Source organism: Panthera uncia (assembly GCF_023721935.1).
Source record: "Panthera uncia isolate 11264 chromosome B3 unlocalized genomic scaffold, Puncia_PCG_1.0 HiC_scaffold_1, whole genome shotgun sequence".
In the NCBI taxonomy this organism is placed as follows: Eukaryota; Metazoa; Chordata; class Mammalia; order Carnivora; family Felidae; genus Panthera; species Panthera uncia.
Window position 1 is genome coordinate 95,936,229 of NW_026057582.1, and position 22,775 is coordinate 95,959,003.

General features: G+C 36.1%; 1 protein-coding gene across 4 annotated transcripts in view; it reads right to left on the minus strand.

Moving 5' to 3' along the window:
- CCPG1 (cell cycle progression 1) overlaps window positions 1-22,775 on the minus strand; it is a 42,454-nt gene that overhangs the window by 19,291 nt on the left and 388 nt on the right. For 3 of the 4 annotated variants that reach the window (XR_007453825.1, XM_049613659.1, XM_049613657.1), the window contains exon 2: window positions 2,269-2,337. Coding sequence is in view for 3 of the 4 variants with exons in the window: in XM_049613659.1 (XP_049469616.1) it covers window positions 2,269-2,328 (60 nt within the window). In the remaining variant the exon portion in view is untranslated. Of the gene's footprint in view, window positions 1-2,268; window positions 2,338-7,630; window positions 9,505-22,775 lie in introns of those variants that run through there. The other variant, XM_049613658.1, reaches the window with a different exon arrangement.

Genomic DNA, 22,775 nt, shown 5'->3' on the forward strand with positions numbered 1-22,775 from the left:
GCACTCTATTTTATAAGCCCAAGCAATTAATTTGATCACAGAGGGTAGGTTTTTAAGCTTTGCTATTTCTATTAATTTACTTCTACTCAACATTTACAAAGGTACTATGCAAGGCACTTTGCCATGTGTTATGAGGTATAAAAACCTCAATTCCAAAATTCAAATTTGCAACCTATTCAGAGAAATTTCCACATGCAAATAACTATTTACTATGGCAATGCAGAACTAAAAGTCTAAAGGCAAGGATTAAAATGTATCTATAGAATTGATGGGAGTAAATTTTCACTATAAAATTTTAGATTATTCTTTATTCTTCCAAGGTTGTCCTCCCTACTTTGATGTCAACTACCTTCTCTTTAAGAAAATAGTGGATCTTACAGTTTTTTCTCATATCTTAATTAGTAAAATAAAGTTAACCACTAAGTTGATTCTACCTATCCTCATGCCCCTCTCCCAATTTTTTCTGTGATTTACTGATCCATGAAACTGAAAGGTCTAAGTTCTCCTAATATACATAACTCAAAACAGCAAAAATTAAAAGAATTCATTAAAGGAGTAGGTTTTGAGTTTAGTCCTAAGGAGAATTCTGAATGTTAAGACTCTGGGAATGCCTAAAGTGGTAGGGAAATGACAGAAACAGGGTAGGGCTGAATTGGGGACTGCAAGGGACACAGGTTCTGGCCTAAAACAGAATGGTAGCAATGGAAAAGTAAAGTAAACACATGTAAGAGACATTAGCAAGAAAGAGTAGAACTGGATAACTAGATACAGAGGGAAGAGGGATGAAAATACGAATCTGATCTACTCTGTGACAAGATTATCTCCAACAGAAGCACCCTAATGACACCCTTGGCTAAGTGCATGAGAGGCTTCCTGCCTTGCTTCACCATGCAGAATCCTAAGTAAGACTCCCACAGCTTCCTTGTTCCTATAATGTTAATTATCCTTGAAGGAAAAGTTACTGCTATGGGAGCTGATCTAAGCTTTGTATAAAACAGGTTAAAAATAGAAAAGTCACTTATTTAAAAAAGAAACCACCCCAATCTCAATTGGTACAGCTGCTATTAAATTTTCCAACTATACTACAGAAAAAAAAAAAAAATCCTTCTTTGGTTAATAGTGATTTTTATTTTTTTTTTTTAATTTTTTTTTCAACGTTTTTAATTTATTTTTGGGACAGAGAGAGACAGAGCATGAACGGGGGAGGGGCAGACAGAGAGGGAGACACAGAATCGGAAACAGGCTCCAGGCTCCGAGCCATCAGCCCAGAGCCTGACGCGGGGCTCGAACTCACGGACCGCGAGATGGTGACCTGGCTGAAGTCGGACGCTTAACCGACTGCGCCACCCAGGCGCCCCTAATAGTGATTTTTAGAAGACAGGAGTAACCAACTGTCTAAGCCTTAAATTATCAAAGTAATTATAAAAAATACCATTTAAAACTTTTATTAGTCAAGGAAAACAAGTCAAGCCTTAAGAGATCCTAAAAACAAATAGGAAAACTGTAGACAAATCCTTTAAAACTTTAAATATAGATGACTTTTAACTTATTGCTTCTATTTATCAGTATTTTATGATTTTTCTACAATGAACATATATTACCAATGTGGAAAAGAAATTAATGCTTATTATATACTAGTCACATAACATCATACTTCTGTAAGAATATTCATTTTTTTAAAGAGTTCTGGCCATAGCCTTGTTTCTGTCAAGTTCTGCTAATAACATAACATAACATAGCATACCAAAAGTAGAACATATGTTCTCCATGCTCCTTTCTGGTGTGTTTAAATGCAGCCAACATTTCCTAGTTATAAAATTTGGCCAAATTACTTAACCTCTCTAATATCTAGTTTTCTCAACTATGAAATGAGAATGAAAACAATCTATACCACAGACGGTTGTTTACAATTCTATGAGAATGTAGGTAAGGTGCAGGCCCTACACAATAATAAACCTTCAATAAATATTTGCCTAATGTCTCAAAGCTGAGGAAAGCAATGTACTATAATGCAAAAGATACTGCTCGTTAAGAGTTTTCAGTAGTGAAGTTTAATATGGGTGCAAAAGTGTCCAAGCTATGGACAATGGAACCTTAGGCTTCAACGTAAAAAAATAATGGCCTTCAAAAAGCCCAGCTTACACCACTAACACTGTAATATTACAAATTGCCTTATTTGTATTAAATAGCATTAAAAGTATTAATAGCATATTAAATATTAAGGTATTAAATAGCATACCTCATGTATTGAAGTATTAAATAGCATACCTCATGATTGATGACAGTCCAACCACAAGATGAATCACTGTCACTGGAATTTTCAGACATTTTTCAGGTCTACAAATATAAAAATATATTGACATGTGGGGTATATTTTTAAAAATTCTATAGGAAGCACATGTGATCTAGTATGAAAAGTGGCTTGCTGCCTTCCAGGTGAAACTGAGACAACCCACCCACAGAATTATCATACAGGGCATATAACTGCCTATTTCTATGAACAAATACAACCAAACTTTTAAGACAAGAGAACCTCCTCAGTTAGAATATATGGACAGTCATATTGTTGGAATAAAGAAATAAAGTCTGAAAGAAAATGGAGGATTTGGCCAGGCAGAACTGAAGGGAAAGGAGAAGCCAATTTGACTCTGTGAGTAAATCAAGGGTTGAGAGACCAAATAGCGGAAGAGCTCCCAGGCCAAGCAAAATGAAGTCTATTGTGTTGGCAACATGAAGCAATTTAGATTTTTCAAGCAGGGAAAGAATACGATCAAACAGTTCTTATGAAAATAACTATGTCAGCAATACTCCACCTGAATTAAAATAAAGTGGGGAGAGGGGGGGAGACCAGAAATGGGTTAGAAACTTGAGGTCATTGATAATAACCCAGACTCAAGTCCTAAAGCAGTATATATATTGGTCACTCTACCTGGTTTGTTCTCCCCTTTCTATCTGAAACTCCTATTTAAACTTCAAAACCAAGCTAATCAAATGATATCCTACTGACTTCGTTCAACATATTTAAGTCCTATAAGTGCTCCTATTATTGTACATACACTGAGAACACATTAAATTCAAGTTGAATTAGCGTTTCTAACAGAACGCTAATGCAGATTCAATATGAAAACAGTGCTCATTTACAAACAGGCCAAAAAATATTGGTCTGAATCTTCTATTAGTGATTCTGGAAAAATTAACATTTTAAAATGAGAAAATACAAAGAGGTGCTTGGCCACTAATAATATAAAAATTAGCATGTATTCAGACAAATTACTCAAAACCTAAAATGAGATACAAAGACTGTGTGACTGTGTGACTTATACTGTCATGCTAGAGCATTTTCTAGTAAGTCACCTGATTATCTGATTTCCTACTTACAACTGATTAGGGCTCAGGCAGTTTATAACTCCATAAATGTAAAGGTAAACTATTCCAGTAGAGAAGATTACCCCAAAGGCTACAGCACTCCATATTAAGCTATTATACAATTCCCAATTCCTCATTGAACCAGTTTTTATGAGTTAAAAAAAAAAAAACAAAACTTTGATACATTACTATTTGTACTTGAATTCTTTTATAACAATTTGAAAATTATGAGCTGACATATGAGACTACACAAAAACTGAGCAATTAACTTCACAGGAGGAAAGAGGAATGGTCAAAGAAGTCTTTATGAGGTTACAATGTTTTTTAGACATGGGAGACAGCAAGTTTTTTTAACTGAATTAGTTGCCAAAATTTAAAAGTTGAGAGATTTCACAAAAAAATAAAGTTGTTTCCCCTTTAGAGATGACACCGGATGTCCCAAAAGAACAGAAAAAGCATTACAGAGCAAAAACAAAGGCAGAAAAAACTAAATATGAAAGTTCGAAGCAAGGCAATTAATCTAGCATGAGTGGAATGTTAAAAGAAATCAGGTATGAATCTTTAAAAGTGCATATATTAAGATGAGGTGGCAAGCAATTAAAGAGCCCTAGACCTGGGAGATGCAAGCCATCAGAGCAATACTCCCTGGAGAAGATGAGTATACATTTAACCAGGATTCATGAATAGGAGGGAACAAAGAAGGGACAGGGTTAGGAAAGATTTGAAAAGACATCAAAGATTTTTGTTTTAAAGGATTTAATAACCAAATACAGAAGGGAGAGAGTGTTGGTAAGATAACTCCCAGGTTTCTGGTTTAAGTGACTGGGTAGCTGGAAAAACCATGGAACAAGAAGTAGGATAAAGAAAACTACCTGAAGCCTAAACATTCTTCCTTCCTGTGAAAGCTTCTAACCTCCTTTATAACCCACATTCTCAATACTGCTTCATCTCACCTGAGACTTACCAGTGCTTTACTTTCTTAATAATCTTCCAAAACTTGTGGGTTGGTTACCAAACCCAGAGATATTTAGTGTGTACATATCTCCTACTTTTCTCTAGGTAATTTCCATTTAAACGGCTCTTTTAAACAGGTAGTTCCTAGCTTTCGTTTTCTAACAAAGTAATCTAGTAGCTCAGGTGTTCAAATTAACAAAGCCAACATTTCAAAATAAAGTTATATACATTGCTAAACTGGAACAACTTGAGCATATTTGAGATTTTCAAATCAAGGAGCCCCATTAAATCAGGCCCCAGTTTAATTCTTAGTTTACTCATCTGGAAGGAAGGACAAACTTGACATCCAGTCCAAATGAGAAAAAAAGATTCCCTACTGGACATAACACCAGAGAAACAGTTTGGTTAAGTAGAATTCAGAGCCTTACTAAAGAACCCACTTAAGTCAGCAATTCTCAAAAAGTTGGGTGCACTGCAATTAAAGCAAAATTTTAAAAACTGAGCCCCACCCTAAATACACTGACTCTAAAAGGTGCCATTGTATATGAACCTCCTCATTCGTCAGTGACCTTCCTAAGACGATAATTTTATTATATTATTCCTTTAACATGCTAAGATTTTCATACTGTCTTCAGGGTAATGCCCAAAGGTACTGAATATCTAATGTTTCATCTCTAGCATCTCATCCTCACTCCATTCATTCCCTTTGCTCAGACTTTGATACCCTAAAAGGCTTGACATTGCAGATATTCTGATCAGTTCCCTAGCCCCTTACCTCAACCCAAACTCCTGTGCCCATCCTTCCTACCTCATCCCCAAAGACTAGTATTTTCCCTAATCTACCACTTAAGAGAATGCTGTGCTGTAATTGCTTATTTACTTGCCTATTATATAATCCCAACACACAAGCACAGCGCTTGACACATATTAGGTACTCAAAAAGAAGAAAGGTAGATTACTGGATGATGATGCAGTTAGTAACACAAGTCTAAACTGTTCAAGGAAATCAAAATTCTGCAGGGACCCATGAGGTTCCTCTCCCATTATTCTGACCAAAGGTAAAGGCACAAACTCCTCCCATTTTAAGAGCATTACTAATAATTTAGAAATATGCAGTTTATGGGAAGTTACAAAGGCATAAACAATCATACAAAGTTAAGGTACTTTATGAAGATGATAAACTTGAAGCACTTTTCTAGACCCAGGCTTCCTTTCAGTCCTGAGTAGTTTCTTTGTCATACATTTCCCATTGCTTAGGCTTCTTGGGCATTTCAAATATAACACCTACAAGACTTAAAATCATCTTCCTGCTGTTCTTCCTATTTTTGCTATCTCAGAGAACAGCATTAGCCAAAAACAATCTGGCTATAAGGAAAAGCCACAAAATATCAACCCCTAGATTTAGGATAGCTCAAACTTCACCTTGACCCCAAAATCCACTCTTACCCCAACTTCATCATTTCCCACTTCAGTTAAGGTAACAGCTCCCTCATGAATCTCTAACATGTGATCAATTCCCTTCCAGTCACTCCTTTACAAGGCTGCCCACACTAAGTTTATCCAAAAACATAAATCTAATCATTTGAACTACTCAAATCACTTAAAATTAGTCTCCACTGCCTTCCAGATAAAACCCAAAGTCTATAATAAGAGATTCCAGAATAGGAGACCTCATTTAAATGGACTCTCTCACCTCGCAATATGTTAAGATTTTGTATGCAGAACTCTATTGAAGAGAATTTGACAGTAAGTATTACAAGCACATGGTATCACCAGAGAATACAGCACAAGCTGGTGATGATAGGATGTAAATTTACTCCATGGAGTCTCATCTCATTTATGAAGCTACTTACAGCAGAAAGACCAATTCTACATGGGTATAATTACACATTCTTCAGCAGACAGGAGGCCTAAGGTGATTACCATTTTAAATTCATTCCTTTACCCACCTGTTCAACATTTATCAAGTATCTAGGCACTTGCTAGGTATTGAAAATACCATACACCAAAGTACAAAACAGACAGGAGTCTTGCCTCCTGGGGCTTGAATTCTATTCATAGTTGAGTATTTTGAACTGCATCTGAGCCCTGTGATGGAGGAAAGCAAGGAACACTGAAAAATCTCCCAGTCCTGTTTTGTCTTCTGACAAATGACTAAATGCAAAAGGACCAACCTTCCCTCACAAATCCCAGGTTAAGAGTCACTTCCACCTCTCCTCATGATTCCCTTGTTTACTTGCCCTTATAAAACCCCTTGGTTTCCTCTCTCTTTGAGATGTTTCTCATTAATGAACTTTCTCTATATTGCAATAGCCTGAATTAAAATCATCAATTATACTGTGCATTTCATCTTCCACAATGGAGACATTCAATAAACAATACATAAACAGCTAGAATACACAGTATATTTGATGCTATATTTCTAACTATGAAGAAAAACAAGAGAGGAGTACAGAAAATCCAAAGTTGGAAGGGACTGATTTTTAAAAACATAGTCAGGAAAAGCTTCATTAAGAAAAGTATATTTGAGCAAATATTTGAATAGGTGAGGCAATCCTTATGTGGTTAACTGGGGAAAGAGCATTTCTGACCAAACTGCAGGTACAAAGTTGGAATGAAGCCTGCCTCCATCTCTGAGGAACAGCAATGAGGCCTGTGTGGTAGAGAAGAGTGGCCTGAAAAGAAAGCAGGAAAAGATGAGGACAGAGGGCTAACAAGCACGTAGAGCCTTATAGATCCTAAGACTTTATAGCTTTTTACTCGGAGTTAAACTAAGAGTCACAGAAAATTTTTGAGGAAAGAAAGAAAACACTCTGGTAGCCTTCTTTAGACAGCACTGTGGGGGAGAGCAAAGGCAGAAGCAGGAAGATCATTTACAAAGCTACAATATCCAGCTGAGAGATTATGGTGGTTTGGACCAGGGTGGTAGCCATAAAGATAATCAGAAGTGGACAGATAACACAAATATATTCTGAAGGTACAGCTAAGTAACGACACTTCCCAATATACTGAATATAGGGTGTGAGAGAGGAGTCCTGGCCTAAACAAATACAAAAACCAAATTGCCACTGAGACAGGAAAGACTTCAAAAGCAGTAGGTTATGAAAAGAAAACTGGTGAACTATTTTGGGGCATGTTAAATTTGAGACAGCGATTATCACATCCAAGTGGAAACATCAAGCAGGAAGCTGGAGACTGAGTTTAGGGGAGTTATGGGCCAAAGACGTAAAGCACTTCAGGTGGCAGTTGTCAAAAGTAATAACAGCAATGTTAATTTTATCTCAGAAAGTATAACTGGATTGAGTGTTACCTGATATAATGGTGCCCCTCATCCTTCCTGAGTAGCTACATTTTACTATGGAAAAGGGTAAGGTTTCCTATCACCATATCTTCTAGAATTAGACATGATGGAGAAGAATGGGAGCATTATTCTCCCACATGTCTATAATTCCAATGTAAGCCAACCAATGGGCTGTCAGCAAAGGTCTCAAAAGTGCTGCTGTGCTGTAAGTGGGATCAAAGATAAGGCAGTCTAGATAGCTTTCAAGAATCTATTTCTAAAATGTTTTTCAAAGGCTCTGGAACTTTCACCTCCCCAAAAGGATATCAAAATGCCTGCTTTAAACCAGACTTCATCATGAGAAAGGGAAGAGGATCCAACAACCCAACTAATAAAAAATTTTTAAACACCCTTTATATTTAATTATTTCTCCAATAACAACTCTTCAGAAATATTTTAAATGAGCCTATCTTGATCTGAAACATAAGTATTTCATTCATTGAGTCAGCATATACTTCTTGAGCAAGTACTACGTGCCATGCATGAATTATTCCAAGTGATGGGGATACAGCACAGCAGGGTGGCAAAACACCAGGACCTTCCCTGAAGAGTTCATATTCTAGGGCTACACACAAGCAGAATATATGGTAAGTCAGTTGGTGGCTAATAACTGTGGAGAAAAATAAAGCATGAAGGGGGAAAACTGAATGTAGGGATTGGAGGATAGGGATCAGAATAAGATTAGATAAGGTTAGGGAAGGTCTCCTACCAAAATATGAGGGCAACTATTTCTCCATAACCTCAAAAGGCTAACAACCATCATTAATGTCTGATCATCTCCTGAGCAAAAACTATCTTATTTTAATGCACATTCCCCAGATAACTTAGTGGGGTTGTAAATCTTTCCCAATGTTTACTGACTATCCTTATTTCCTTTTCTGTAGATTATCTCATGTTCTTATGTTCACTTTCTTACTGGATTATCTTTATTGATCTGAAATTCTTTAAATTGGGTCACAAAATAATTCACTATTACACCCATCACAAATATTTTCTTCTAAAATGCTTCAGTTTTTTAAAAATACCTTCTATCATAAATTTTATGCAGCCAAATACAGAGGATGGAGAACAGGGTGTTCTTTAGAACACCTCTATTATATATCTTGCTTGCTCTTAAAAAGTCTTTCCTAATCCAAGGATGACAAAACTATTCTCCTATATTTTCTATTAGGACTTTTTCAGTTTTGGCTTTACATTTAACTGTTTAAATCTATACATCTGGATTTTTTTCCCTTTTGGTGAGAAAATATCCCGATTATGGAAATTTCATACTTTTTCTATGATTTGAAATGCCAGTTTTTATTATGTAAAGTTCTATAGGGACACTTGGGTGGCTCAGTCAGTTAAGTGTCTAACTTCAGCTCAGGTCATGATCTCATGGTTCGTGAGTTCAAGCCCTGCATCAGGCTCTGTGCTGACAGCTCAGAGCCTGGAGTCAGTTTTGGATTCTGTATCTCCCTTGCTCTCTGTCCCTCCCCCGCTGTCACTCTGTCTCTCTCTCAAAAATAAACATTAAAAAAAAATTTTTTTTAAGTTCTATACATTTATGAATCAATTTCTGTAGTCTCCATTCTGTTCCGCTGATCTATCTTCCTGTACCAATGCTGTTTTAATTATTATGGCACTTGTCACTTTCTCTAGTACCATTTTTCAACACTTTTCTTACTCCCTTCATAAACATATATAAACACCCAAAACAATTATATACCGGCAAAGATGAAACTGACGGAAGGTTACATACAATACTTACTCCAATCTGACCTTGAGAATAACTATTCTCTACAAACAGTCAAACCCTTTACAGAGAAATTCAGAAACTTTCACTCTCTGGCAATCACTTAAGTCTCCCTCCTGAACTATCTCACCTGGTCAAAGTAATCTACTTACCTGGTCAAAGTAATCTACTTACTATGTCTCCTGAATACAGAATGGACACTCATTCATCCATGTCTTCACTTAATCAAGTTACACTTCCTGGAATGCTTTCCTCCTCCTTTCTTCTCATTTCTATACTTAATGCTCAGCTCTCCTTCATGAAATTTTCCTAGATCAGTTTCTGACACAAAGGTCTCTACTCCTGAGTTTACAGCATTTACGTCTTACTTCTTAGCACAACTTGCCTAATGTAGTTTGTGTCACTTTTTTCCTTGAGTTACTCTGCTTGTTAGTATTATGTTCAAGGCTTTGTTTGATAAAGAGCTTCAACTTTAGCTCCACCCCTAAACTTGCCTGTGTTGAACTGAGCATAGTTATGAGTATTTTTTTTAATGCTGCGTATTTTCAAAAGGGATTTAGAGCCACTAAAATCACTACCTACCACAGTGAAGAGGTCGAAACAGAAAAGCTTAAGAAATCCATTATCATCTACCAATTTCACCCACTCTTCAACTTCCAAATGAAGTCTCTAGCAGCAAGGAAAGAAAATTTGATGAAACCTAATGCCACATCACCCCAGTGGTCTGACCATGTTACTGTACTTCTCAATTCTAAAAAGACCTCTTACAAAAGCATAGCAAAAATCTATTGTGAAAAATGAAAGTCTCCAGCTGGAGCTGGCTTCTGTATCACTTCATCTTACTTTCAGCAGTCAGAGACAATACTCTTGTATCTATCAGGAGACCAGCCTTCCTGGTGTAATACTGAGGATGCTCTCAATTAAGTCTTAAAGACAGTGAAGTCTAGTTCAGATCTACGCAAAGGCATTTTACTCTAACTCTGTAGCACAGACAGCCCTCATAAAAGTGCCACACCTTAACATTACCAACATCAACTTTGCTTTGTTGTGATGCCACTGATGTACATTAAGAGTTATTTTTTTTTCAGAAGTTTTTTAATATTTATTTATTTCTGGAAGACAGAGACAGAGTGCAAGCAGGGGAGGGGCAGAGAGACAGAGACACAGAATCCGAAGCAGGCTCCATGCTCCTAGCTGTCAGCACAGAACCCAACACCGGGCTTGAACCCACGAAGTATGGGATCATGACCTGGAACAAAGCTGTACACTTAACCGAATGAGCCACCCAGGCGCCCCAAGAGTTGCTTTAAAAAAGTCCTACTGAACTCACTATCTTGTTCCTTGAAATTGTTAGTAAGCACATACTTCACTACATTTTCAAGCATCTTCTTCACAAAAAAGATCAGTAGAAATTTCTGACTTTAGTGTTAGAAGAACTGAGCTTATCCTGAACAGGTGGCTTCAGTAACTGAAGAGTTTTCCCTCTTGATACCTAGCCTTGGTAAATAATATAGACCTCATAATGTATATTTTGAGTAGAGGAATATCTTCATCCCTGGTTCCATTTCATATTTCCTACCATTATGCTCTCATTTTTCTCTTCTACCTGTGTTACCTTCTTCTATTTTGTCTACCTCAATAAGTTGCTTCAGCCCTCTGGCAACAAGATAAATTCATTCATTCACGTTCATTCAGCAAATATTTATTAAACATCAACTATATGACACTGTTCTAAATCCTTTTGTTTTAAATATTATCATTTAGGGGCTCGAAACAGGTTTTGATCAGGCAAAACGCAAGATGAGTACAAACAGAAGCAAAACATGCAGATAAGATGGGGAGGGTATTTCAGGCAAAATGAAGAGCATGTACAAAGGCAATAAAAGGAACAGGCAAAGAATATCTTCCTCAACAGTGGTGGTACATACAGTTTATATTTGCTGCAAATTTCATTTTTTAAGTTTTACTTTTAATTTATATCCAAGTTAGCATACAGTGCATTGATTTCAGAAGTACAATCCAGTGACTCATCCCCTAATGTAACACCAGTGCTCATCCCAACCAGTGTCCTTAATGCCCCTTGCCCATTTAGCCCATCCCCCTACCTATGCCCCCTCCGGCAACCCTCAGTTTGTTCTCTATATTTAAGAGTCTCTTGTGTTTTGTCTCCCTCCCTGTTTTTATATTATTTTTGCTTTCCTTCCCTTATGTTCATCTGTTTTGTATCTTAAATTCCACCATTCATGAGTGGAAGAGATTTTCTTTCTCTAATTTCACTTAGCATAATACACTCTGGTTCCATCCACGTTGTTGCAAACAGCAGGATTTCATTCTTTTTGATTCCCAAGTAATGCTTCATTGTATATATATTCCACATCTTATCCATTCATCCTTCAGTGGACATTTGGGCTCTTTCCATACTTAGGCTATTGTTGATAGCGCTGCTATAAATGTTGGGGTGTATGTGCTCCCTAGAAACAGCACACCTGTATCACTTGGATACTTACTGCAATTGCTGGATTGTAGGGTAGTTCTATTTTTAATTTTTTGAGGAAACTCCATACTGTGTTCTAGAGTGGTTGCACCAGTTTGCATTCCCACCAGTAGTGCAAAAGGGTTCCTTTCTCTGCATCCTCACCAGCATCTGACAGGTGTGAGGTGGTATCTCATTGTGTTTTTGATTTTTATTTCCCTGATGATGAGTGATGTTAAGCATCTTTTCATGTGTCTGTTAGCCACCTGGATGTCTTGGCTTTGGAAAAATGTCTATTCATGTCTCTTTCTCACTTCTTCACTGGGTTGTTTTTTGAGTATTGAGTTTGATAAACTCTTTACAGATTTTGGATACTAACCCTTTATCTGATATGGCATTTGTAAGTATCTTCTCCCATTCCATCAGTTGCTTTTTAGTTTTGCTGATTGTTTCCTTTGCTGTGCAGAAGCTTTTTATCTTGATGAGGTCCCAATAGTTCATGTTTGCTTTTGTTTCCCTTGCCTCTGGAGACGTGTGGAGCAAGAAGTTGCTGCAGCCAAGGTCAAAGAGGTTTTTGCCTGCTTTCTCAAGGATTTTGATGGTTTCCTATCTTACGTTTAGGTCTTTCATCTGCTTTGAGTTTATTTTTGTATATGCTGTAAGAAAGTGATCCAGGTTCATTCTTCTGCAGGTCACTATCCAGTTTTCCCAACACCATTTCCTGAAGAAACTGTCTTTATCCCATTGGATATTCTTTCCTGTTTTGTCAAAGATTAGTTGGCCATACGTTTATGGATCTCTTTTTGGGTTCTCTATTCTGTTCCATTGATCTGTGTGTCTGTTTTTGTGCCAGTAACATACTGTTTTGATGATTACAGCTTTATAATACATCTTAAAGTCCAGAATTGTGATGCCTCCAGCTTAGGGTTTTTTTTGTTGTTATTTTCAGGATTGCTTTGGCTATTCGGGGTCTTTTCTGGTTCCATACAAATTTTAGTATGGTTTGTTCCAGCTCTGTGAAGAATGCTGGTGTTATTTTGATAGGGACTGCATTGAATATGTAGATTGCTTTGGGTAGTATCAACATTTTAACATCTGTTCTTCCAATCCATGAGCATGGAATATTTTTTCCATTTTTGTGTGTTCTTCAATTTCTTTCAAGAGCTTTCTATAGTTTTCAGTGTTGTTATCCATGGATAATATATACCTTACAGTAGCTTACACCGAAGTGAAATTGAGGCCCAAGAGAGAATCTTTGCTTTATTAATTTTCCAGCTTCTGGATCTCACTCTCTCAGCTTTTCTCATGCAACAATAAAGCAGACTAAAAGTAATTTCTCTCCCTGCTTTCAGTTTTCAGGATGCCCCACAAAGGATCAGGAAAGAACCCCCTCTTGTTAAAAATAATAACGGTATAATTATAAAATGGTATAATAATAATAAATGCTCAGCAAATAATGCAGTTAGGTTTCTCCCCCAATACTATAAACATGGAGGAGGAAAAGGCGTTGAGGATCTTCTGAAACTGATTTTTCCATCACCATTGCACAACTTCGTTTAACAGACAACGGAGTTAAATCCCTTTGGAATGACGAAAAAAGAAAAAAAAAAGATTTTTCACCTCTTTGGTTAGGTTTACTCCTAGGTATTTTATGGTTTTTTTTAATGGTTTTTGGTGCAATTATAAATGGGATCAATTCTTTGATTTCCCTTTTTGCCGATTCATTATTGGTGTATAGAAATGCCACTGATTTCTGTGCACTGATTTTATATCCTGTGACTTTGCTGAATTCACGGGTCAGTTCTAGCAGTTTTTTAGTGGAGTCTTTTGGGTTTTCCATATAGAGTATCACATCACCTGAGAAGAGTGAAAGTCTAACTTCCTCCCAGCCGATTTGGATGCCTTTTATTCCTTTGTGTTGTCTGATTGCTGAGGCTAGGACTTCCAATACTATGTTCAACAGCAGTGGCAAGAGTGGACATCCTGTCATGTTCCTGACCGTCTCTCAGTTTTTCCCCACTGAGGATGATATTAGCCATAGGTCTTGAGGTATGATCCTCCTATCCCTACTTTCTTGAGGGTTTTTATCAAGAAAGGATGCTATATTTTGTCAAATGCTTTCTCTGCATCTACTAAGAGGATCATGTGGTCCTTATTCTTTCATCAGTGTGATGTTATCACACTGATTGATTTATGGATATTGAACCAGACCTGCATCCCAGGTATAAATCCCACTTGATCATGGTGAATAATTCTTTTAATGTATCGTTGGTCCGGTTGGCTAGTACCTTGTTAAGAATTTTTGCATCCATGTTCATCAGGGAAATTGGTCTGTAGCTCTCCTTTTTAGTGGGGTCTTTGGTTTTGGAATCAAGGTAATGCTGGCCTCAGAGAATGAGTTTGGAAGTTTTCCTCCATTTCTAGAATAGGTGTTAACTCTTCTATAAATGTTTGGTAGAATTCCCCTGGAAAGCCATCCAACCCTAGACTCTTGTTTTTTGGGAGATTTTTGATTACTAATTCGATTTCTTTACTGGTTATGGGTCTGTTCAAATTTTGTTTCAGTTTTGGTAAAGTTTATATGTTTCTAGGAATTTGTCCATTTATTCCAGATTGCCCATTTAATTGGCATATAATTGCTCATAATATTCTCTTATTACTGTTTGTATTTGTGCAGTATTGGTTGTGATCTCTCCTCTTTCATTCTTGATTTTATTTATTTGGGTCCTTTCCTTTTTCTTTTTGATCAAACTCGCTAGGGGGTTATCAATTTTGTTAATTCTTTCAAAGAACCAGCTCCTGGTTTCACTGATCTGTTCTTTTGTTTTGGTTTTGATAGCGTTGATTTCTGCTCTAATCTTTGTTATTTCCTGTCTTCTGCTGGTTTGGGGTTTTATTTGCTGTTCTTTTTCCAGCTCTTTAAAGTGTAAGGTTAGTTTGTATATGTGTGGCCTTTCTTCCATCTTTAGGAAGGCGTGGATTGCTATATACTTCCCTCTTATGACCGCCTTTGCTGCATCCCAGAGCTTTTGGGCTGTGGTGTCATCGTTTTCATTGGCTTCCATGTACTTTTTATTTCCTCTTTAATTTCTTGGTTAACCCATTCATTCTTTAGTAGGATGTTCTTTAATCTCCAAGTATTCGTTGTCTTTCCAATTTTTTTCTTGTGGTTGATTCTGAGTTTCATAGTATTGTGGTCTGAAAATACCTGCAAATTTTAAATGTACCTGGGATACATCCTTCCAAACATTTTATATAAGCATTGGGGTCAAAAAGTATCCTACTTTACTCTTTCCAATTAGCTGTTTAACAAACTTCTTAATGTTTAAAAATTATTCAAAAATGACTTTAATGACTAAAAAATGTAGTGTTATATTTATCATAGTTTATTATCCTATTAATGGATGTTTAAGTTGTTGATGGGTTTTTTTTATCATCAATGAAAAAGGGTGATGCAAGAAAAAAGTCATCTAAGGCTTTTAGTGTCTAATAAAGATGGTTCTGTCACTATACTTTATGGTAATTTGGCAGATTCACATTTTAAAAAGTTACACTGACATAAATATTTCTGTAGTTAGATGGTGAGAAATCTCTTTAAGGAACTAAGTAGTCTTCAATAGGTTCACTTCAATAGGTTCATAGAGAGGAATGAACTCTCCACTGTATTTGCTTTCTTTTTTCAAAGTAGTCTAACCTTAAGTGATGGGTCAGTTTTCACTTTTACCATCTACAGTGTCGACCTCATTTTGGTCCCCAAATTCTAGCAATAAATAAACCTAGCTTAGGAGACCAGTTCAGCCAGTAAGCCTTTGTGCTATGGGAAGCAGAAGTACTACCCTAGGGGAAGTTGATTTCAAGGCTTACTGGCTAGAATGGTCAGGAAAACCTTTTATTTGAAAAAGACTTAGGAAAAAAAAAAAAAGAAAGAAAGAAAAGAAAAAGGAAAAGACGAAGTTTCTGTAGGACTTTTAAATTGTTACAGCCGATAAATCTTGCAACGTATTTTCAGCAAGCAAAGGCCAAAACTAAGTGGCTTTCCAAAAGCATCAAGGAACAAAAAATTTGACAGGCAATTCTGAATATGGAACTAAGTGCTGGCTATCATTCTGGATGCTCACAACACAGCACAGAAGCTTCCCACTGTTGATGTAGAAGGTAGAGGATCAAAGAGATGCAGAAATACAGCCACTTTCATATAAAATATTTCCAAATTAAAAAAGAAAGCAAATTTCATTGTTCTCCCTATCCTGCATCCCAAAGGAAAAAACTCAGTTTTTGCCAAGTTGCATCATTCAGGAACACAACCTCCACGTTCATAAACATGATGTTACAAAAGACTTTCAATGTCATCTTTTGTTTCCCTTGTAAAAGATAAGCATTATTAATATACAGCTTCTTAAAACTTTTAAGACCACCTGGTAAAATAGGGCTAAATATTTAAATGTACAAAATGAAACAACAAAAAGAATCTAAGAAATTGGAAAACAGTTTTATAATCCAGAGGTAAAGATGATCTTTTTCTGGGGCACCTGGGTAGCTCAGTTGGTTAAGTATCCAAGTCTTGATTTCAACTCAGCTCATGATCTCACAGTTCACACAAGTTTGGGCCCCGCATACAGCTCTGTGCTAACAGTGCAGAGCCTACTTGGGATTCTCTCTCTTCCTCTCTCTATGCCCATTCCCACTCAGGTTCCTCTGTCTCAAAATAAATAAATGTTAAAAAAAAAAAAAAAAAAGATTATCTTTTTCTAAGCTTTACACAAAACCCAGAAATTGTAAAGGAAATTACATAAAAATATACACTTGTTTGCCAAAAGTAACTATATGTAAAAATGAATGATATACTGGGAAAATATCTGAGACATGTATGCAAGAGTTTTAAAAACACTTCAAATGCACCAATAACCAATAAGAAAAAAGGTTAAAGCACTGAGTGGAAAATTTAGCAAGGAACATGCTCAAGCAATTTTTAAAACACATAAAGTAGTGTAAAAAGAGAAACAAGATTATTTTAATGCCTAACAAATTAACAAAAGACTAAACAGGTTAGTAGGTTGGATAAGATATCGGGAAATAGGCATTGCACACAGGGGAAGTGTATATTGTTATCTTTCAGTGATGTTTTTAAAGTTTTAAAAGTAATCTCTACATCCCATGTGGGGCTTGAACTCATGATTCTGAGACCAAGAGCCGCATCCTCTTCCAACTGAGCTAGCCAGGCGCCCCTCCTTTCACTGATAGGTAGAAAACCTGTGACCCACCAATTCCATTTCATTTCCTATTTATTTCATTTCTAGGAATTTATCTGACACAAATGTTAACATGAGTATGAAAATATATACACAAGGGGCACCTGGGTGGCTCAGTCAGTTAAGTCTCCAACTTTGGGTCAGGTCATAATCTCACAGTTTGTGAGTTCCAGTTCCACATGGGGCTCTCTGCTGTCAGCACCAGGCTTGCTTTAGATCCTCTGTCCCCCTCTGTCTCTCTGCCTCTCACCCACTTGTGTGTGCACATACACACAAGCTCTCTCTCAAAAAAAAACATTTAAAAATTTGTTTAAAAATTAAAATATATATATACACACGTGTAAGAATGGTTGACAGAGTAATTTTTACAATATAAAATTAGAAAGTAAAATGCCCACCAAGAATGAATTTATTAAAATTAAAATTTGTAGCATCTATAATTAACACAGCCATTAAAAAGATTGAGTAGAGGGATGCCTGGGTGGCTCAGTCGGTTGAGCGCCGACTTCGGCTCAGGTCACGATCTCGCGGTCCGTGAGTTTGAGCCCCGCATTGGGCCCCTGTGCTGACAGCTCAGAGCCCGGAGCCTGTTTCAATTCTGTGTCTCCCTCTCTCTGACCCTCCCCCATTCATGCTCTGTCTCTCTCTGTCTCAAAAATAAATAAACGTTAAAAAAAAAAAAAAAATTAAAAAAAAAAAAAAAGATTGAGTAGATCAACATGCCTTGGCATGGAGAGGTATCATTAAAAAAAGCGAGACAGAATAATATGTATAACAAAATGCTATTTATATTAACCTATGTGCGACATTAAAATTTCAGAGTATCTTTCAAATCTAAAAATTAAAATTATATGTAATATATCTGCCAAATTTTCAATGACCATTATTACCTTTATAGTCAGCAGAAAATAAACGCTTTTTTAAAATGAAAAGACAAACCCAATTTTAAGCATAGTATATGACTGATACAAATCCAATCATCTTCTGGATGACCAGTTTCTTCAAAACAAGTTAAAGGGCTTAAGGGAGTCATAGAAAAATGTTTACTATCTGAGGTATAAGAAGTTTACTGTGGAAAACTGACACTAGAGAAGACAGCATTACTCAGGGCTTTGACGAGTCCACAGTGCAATAATTACACCATTAAGATGTGGGTCCTATGGCTGCCCTGACTCTTGGTTACTATATTCATCATGTGAGTGGAGGCAAAGATAAACATAACCGATCTTTGTAAGTAACCCTCTCCTAGTTCTAATGGAATGGAATTTCATTTAAAACACTGAAATCTATCACTAAAAATAGGTATCTGGGAAAAAATCTAGAACAGAGTAGTAATTTCACATTATCCACACCCAAAAAGAGGCACCAACACTGTTACATACAGCAGAGTACAGCAGATTAACCTTTGGATCTAGAAAATAAATTCTCTAAGAAGTGAATCAATACACAGTTTCTTCACAAATTTCCTTCTATGATGTAACATCCCTCAAACAGGGAAACAAAAGCAACTACTGCCATATTCAAAGATAAAAGTATTCTATTTTTGCCTCAATCTAAAAGAAGCCACATCTTTGATAAAAAGTTTGAAATGAGGTAAACATTATGAATTCAAACTTCAAACACTATGATGAAATTAAGATGTCTGTTAGCATGTAAACATTCCCTTCACCAGTATTCTCATTCTAAGAAAAAAATCTGAGATTGTTATATCTTAATTCTGGAAGAGCCCAAAAGAGCCAATAAATACATAAACTTGACCAGGCTCCATACTCACTTGGGGACCATGAGCCTCTGGTGGCCCCTTTTTCCCTTTTATGAATAAATACATAAATAAAACTGTTGGGTTTTGTCTTTTTGTTCTCCTTTATTCTCAAATTTTTTTAAAAATAATTTATTTTTGCTTGTTAAAAAATAAATATTCATCATATATCTATACTTTTTCTTTAATTTGTCCTAATTTTATGAAAAACAAAGGGATTTTACACTTTTCTTGTTTTCCATTTTAAAAAATATAGAATTAAATATACATCCATTGTTACTTTTTAGTAGTAATATTAGAAAGTATTAGTAAAGATACTGACTTATCAACTAATCATATAAACAGCTGTTACCAACCCAGGATACATAATGTATTTCTTTGCCTTTCACTTTCATATACATTTACTTACAGTCCTTAAAAAGTTTCTAAAAGACTTTTTTGCTTTAATATTCTATACGTCCATCTTACTGAAGTTAATCTCAAGGGTCAGATGCTATAATAGGCAGCACTGATTTCCCAAGAAGGTGTCTAAGCTGTAAACTATTTCTGAAAGACCAAGGCTTACACATGCAATGTATCTCTCAGAGGACCTACGATTTCATATACAGTGTAAGCTCACTGTTATGAGCCTGTTATGAAATCAACTTAAACCAACATTTTAGAACATTAAACACATTTAGAACATTAAAAACATCCACTTCCTACTGTTAGAAGTTAGAATGATATGATGTGCAATTAAAAAAAAAAAAAATCAAAACCAAAATTTAAAGCCCAACCATAAAAGCACACTAAAGTTTCAGGACCTTTAATGCAGAAGAGTGCAAAGTCACAGTCAGGACAAGGGCCAGGTTTCCTTCAACCTAGAAAAAGCCAAAAGTTCTACCAAAATATCAAAGTAATACCCCATTTGACATTTTCCATCAAACTTCCCTGTCAAAAAATACATTATCACATTATCATCACACTTCAAATGCATAATATATTTTTATGTAAATGTTACTTTATGTAGACCAATAATACTATGCATGCATAGATCACTCTGCCACTTACAAAGTAATGTCTTTTTCATATCTGATTTAATCTTCACAAATACCCTAAGAAGTAAGGCAACCAGCTATTATGTACAATGTACACAGGGAAACAAAAGAGACTCATAAATTATGTGCTCAACATCATTAAACATCCTTACTCCCAATCCAATGCTCTTTTTACATGTCATCACATTGGTAACATGAACTAGAAGGTTTTAGGATTGTGATTTATGGACAAACACTAAAGAAAAATTAGATTTCTGATTTACTGTAATGAAGGAGGAAAATCTTTGACTCACGTTACTCATTTTTTAATACTTCCTTCAGAAAACCCTACTGGCCCTTCTTTAAACACACACCAGAAGCCCTTTTTTAAAAAAAGAAAATCCCTAAACTTACCAGTTAACTGCAATCCTTCTCACATTATAGGGCTAACTTTCATCTTAGAACTCAAACTGTAAACTTTTTTCAAGTTTATCTGATGCAATACATTGGACATATCCTTTGAAACACATTCATATCTCTAAATTGTTTTAATCTAGTCAAAACTGTAAAACTGCCACAAGGAAGTTCTTGAAAATAGAAGTTATCACATACATTATGGCAACTTCCTCACCTAACCACACATAACATGCAAACAATCCAGCCTCTAGTAGTTCTGCATTGTTAGATGAGTCTGCATTTTCTGTTTTAAGATATCCTGGGCTTAACAGGCCTTGCTGCTGTGTCCATGTTCTTTACATGTCAGAAACTACTGCTCTAGGATCTTAGCAGTTCATACTCACCTAGCTTTTTTAAATGTTTATTTAACTTGGATAAGAATACAACTACACAGTTTAGACTACAGTACCGTGGAAGCAGTTAGTAACTCAAACATGTTAATCAATTATGTTTCTTATGTCCAGTACATGGACCCAAATATCTAGTAAGATATTGAGGCAACACAATACACAAAATATACAAAATTAAAAAGTACAAAATAGTGAAAAGGATTTGGAATTTGAGGAGGAAGCAAAGCTCCAAAGAACAACAATCTAAGAAAATAAAATATGACTACTATAGCTTGAAAAACAAAAAGCTTTAGAATGGATCTTTTATTAACAGTTAATGGACACTTGGAGTTGAGGTTAAATCTCAATTTTTCAGGACTGATCATTGCAAACATAGATAGAATATTCCTATAGAAGACCAATGTGACCCTTTCCTTATGACAGAAAACCAAATGTGGGCTAAATAATGTGCTTCTTTTCCATGCATAACAGACATATCCATAATAGAAAATAAAACAAAAGTAAGCATAATCCAAAATATCAGACATATTAAACATGGTACTCAAAGTGATTCAATGAAAACAAGCTTTAAAAGCCCACATTTTGTTACTGTTTAACTTCTTTATTTCCACTGGCAAATGCTTACAAATAATAAATTCAAATTTTCCCTATCTCCAGATCTTTTCAGATTAGTATGCCCATCTTTTGTCACCTGATAGATTTACAGGAATAATCAAGATTGTACTGCCTTAACGCAAGACTAAGCACTTCTGTCATTGATTTTATTGTACAAAATGAAAACAGATTTAAAAATAAAAGATGACATGTACAAATAATAAGAATTATTGTCATATGTGAGGGTTTTTTTTCCTTTTAATCCACCTAACGCCCCTTCTGCACAAATAATTTACATTCAAATTGTTACTCATATAGTCTGTGGATGCAATAGCAGGAGCTTTGTGTATGTTTTTGTTGTTCCTTGTTTGCTTTTTAAAGTAATGTTTAAAAGGTTAACTGGAATTGCTGCTTAATTAATTTCTTTTCCATAGAAAATTTGGAAAATACCAGAAAGTATAAAGAAAAAGTCATTTGTAGTTTCACCATCTACTCACTGTTACAACTATCCTTTGAGCTTATTTCTGATCACTTCTAGCTTTACAGTTTACACAATTAGAATTATACTATTTTCTAACCTGTTTTCATTTAAAAAGTAATATTTCCCACACCCCTGAATATTATGAGTATGATTTTTTAATTGCTTCTTTAATTAGAATCCTATTCTTAGTGTAAAGGGTTAAAAATTATGCTTAAAATAATACCTTACTCCCGTCCTTCAACTTTACGATGAGAGCTCAGCAAAGAATAGTAAACCATTCACACTAGCGTTTAAGGTGGGATAAATTAGATCCCTCTGAGAAATGTGGGACCTAATAAGATTCAAACCTTAAACTATGAAGCACTAACAAGGATTTCAAGCGTTATCCAATGGATGTAACCTTAGCGGAGGAGGCAAATCTAAAATTCGCAGGACTCAAGTAGTTACCTTTCTTGCTACAAGAGAGCCTCACGTCGTTTCTACATAAAGCAATTGTGAAACAGTGCAAATTTCACCCCCTCAACAAAGTACCCTAATTGAGTTCATTAAAACTGGCGCTCCCAATGGCAGAGCTGGATTCATTAAACAGAGATAAATATGTAACGCATACAAGGAATTGTGTGGACAGCTGCTACAGGGGAGTTATCCATCCATTAGGAAGACCATACTACAGTGGGTTGGTGGATGGGGAAGAGGATAAGTAAGAAAGGATATCTGACCACTGTCAGCCTGGCGTATAAGCAGAAATCTCAGCCGCATTATTTAATATTTAATCTTTCTATTCCTGGCATCACGGGGCTCAAACGTCACCAAAAAAGATGGACCGAATGAAAAACCCGGCCGGGTGACGCACGTAACATCTTACCATATGGATGCTCAACAATCAAGACAGAGAAGCGCCCCAAGCCAGCCCGGTGAAGGAAGGAGTGTCCCCCGGGTTATAAACTACCCCACGCCCCGGACACGCCGTTCGGGTCTGCCAGCGAGCATCTGAGGCTGCAG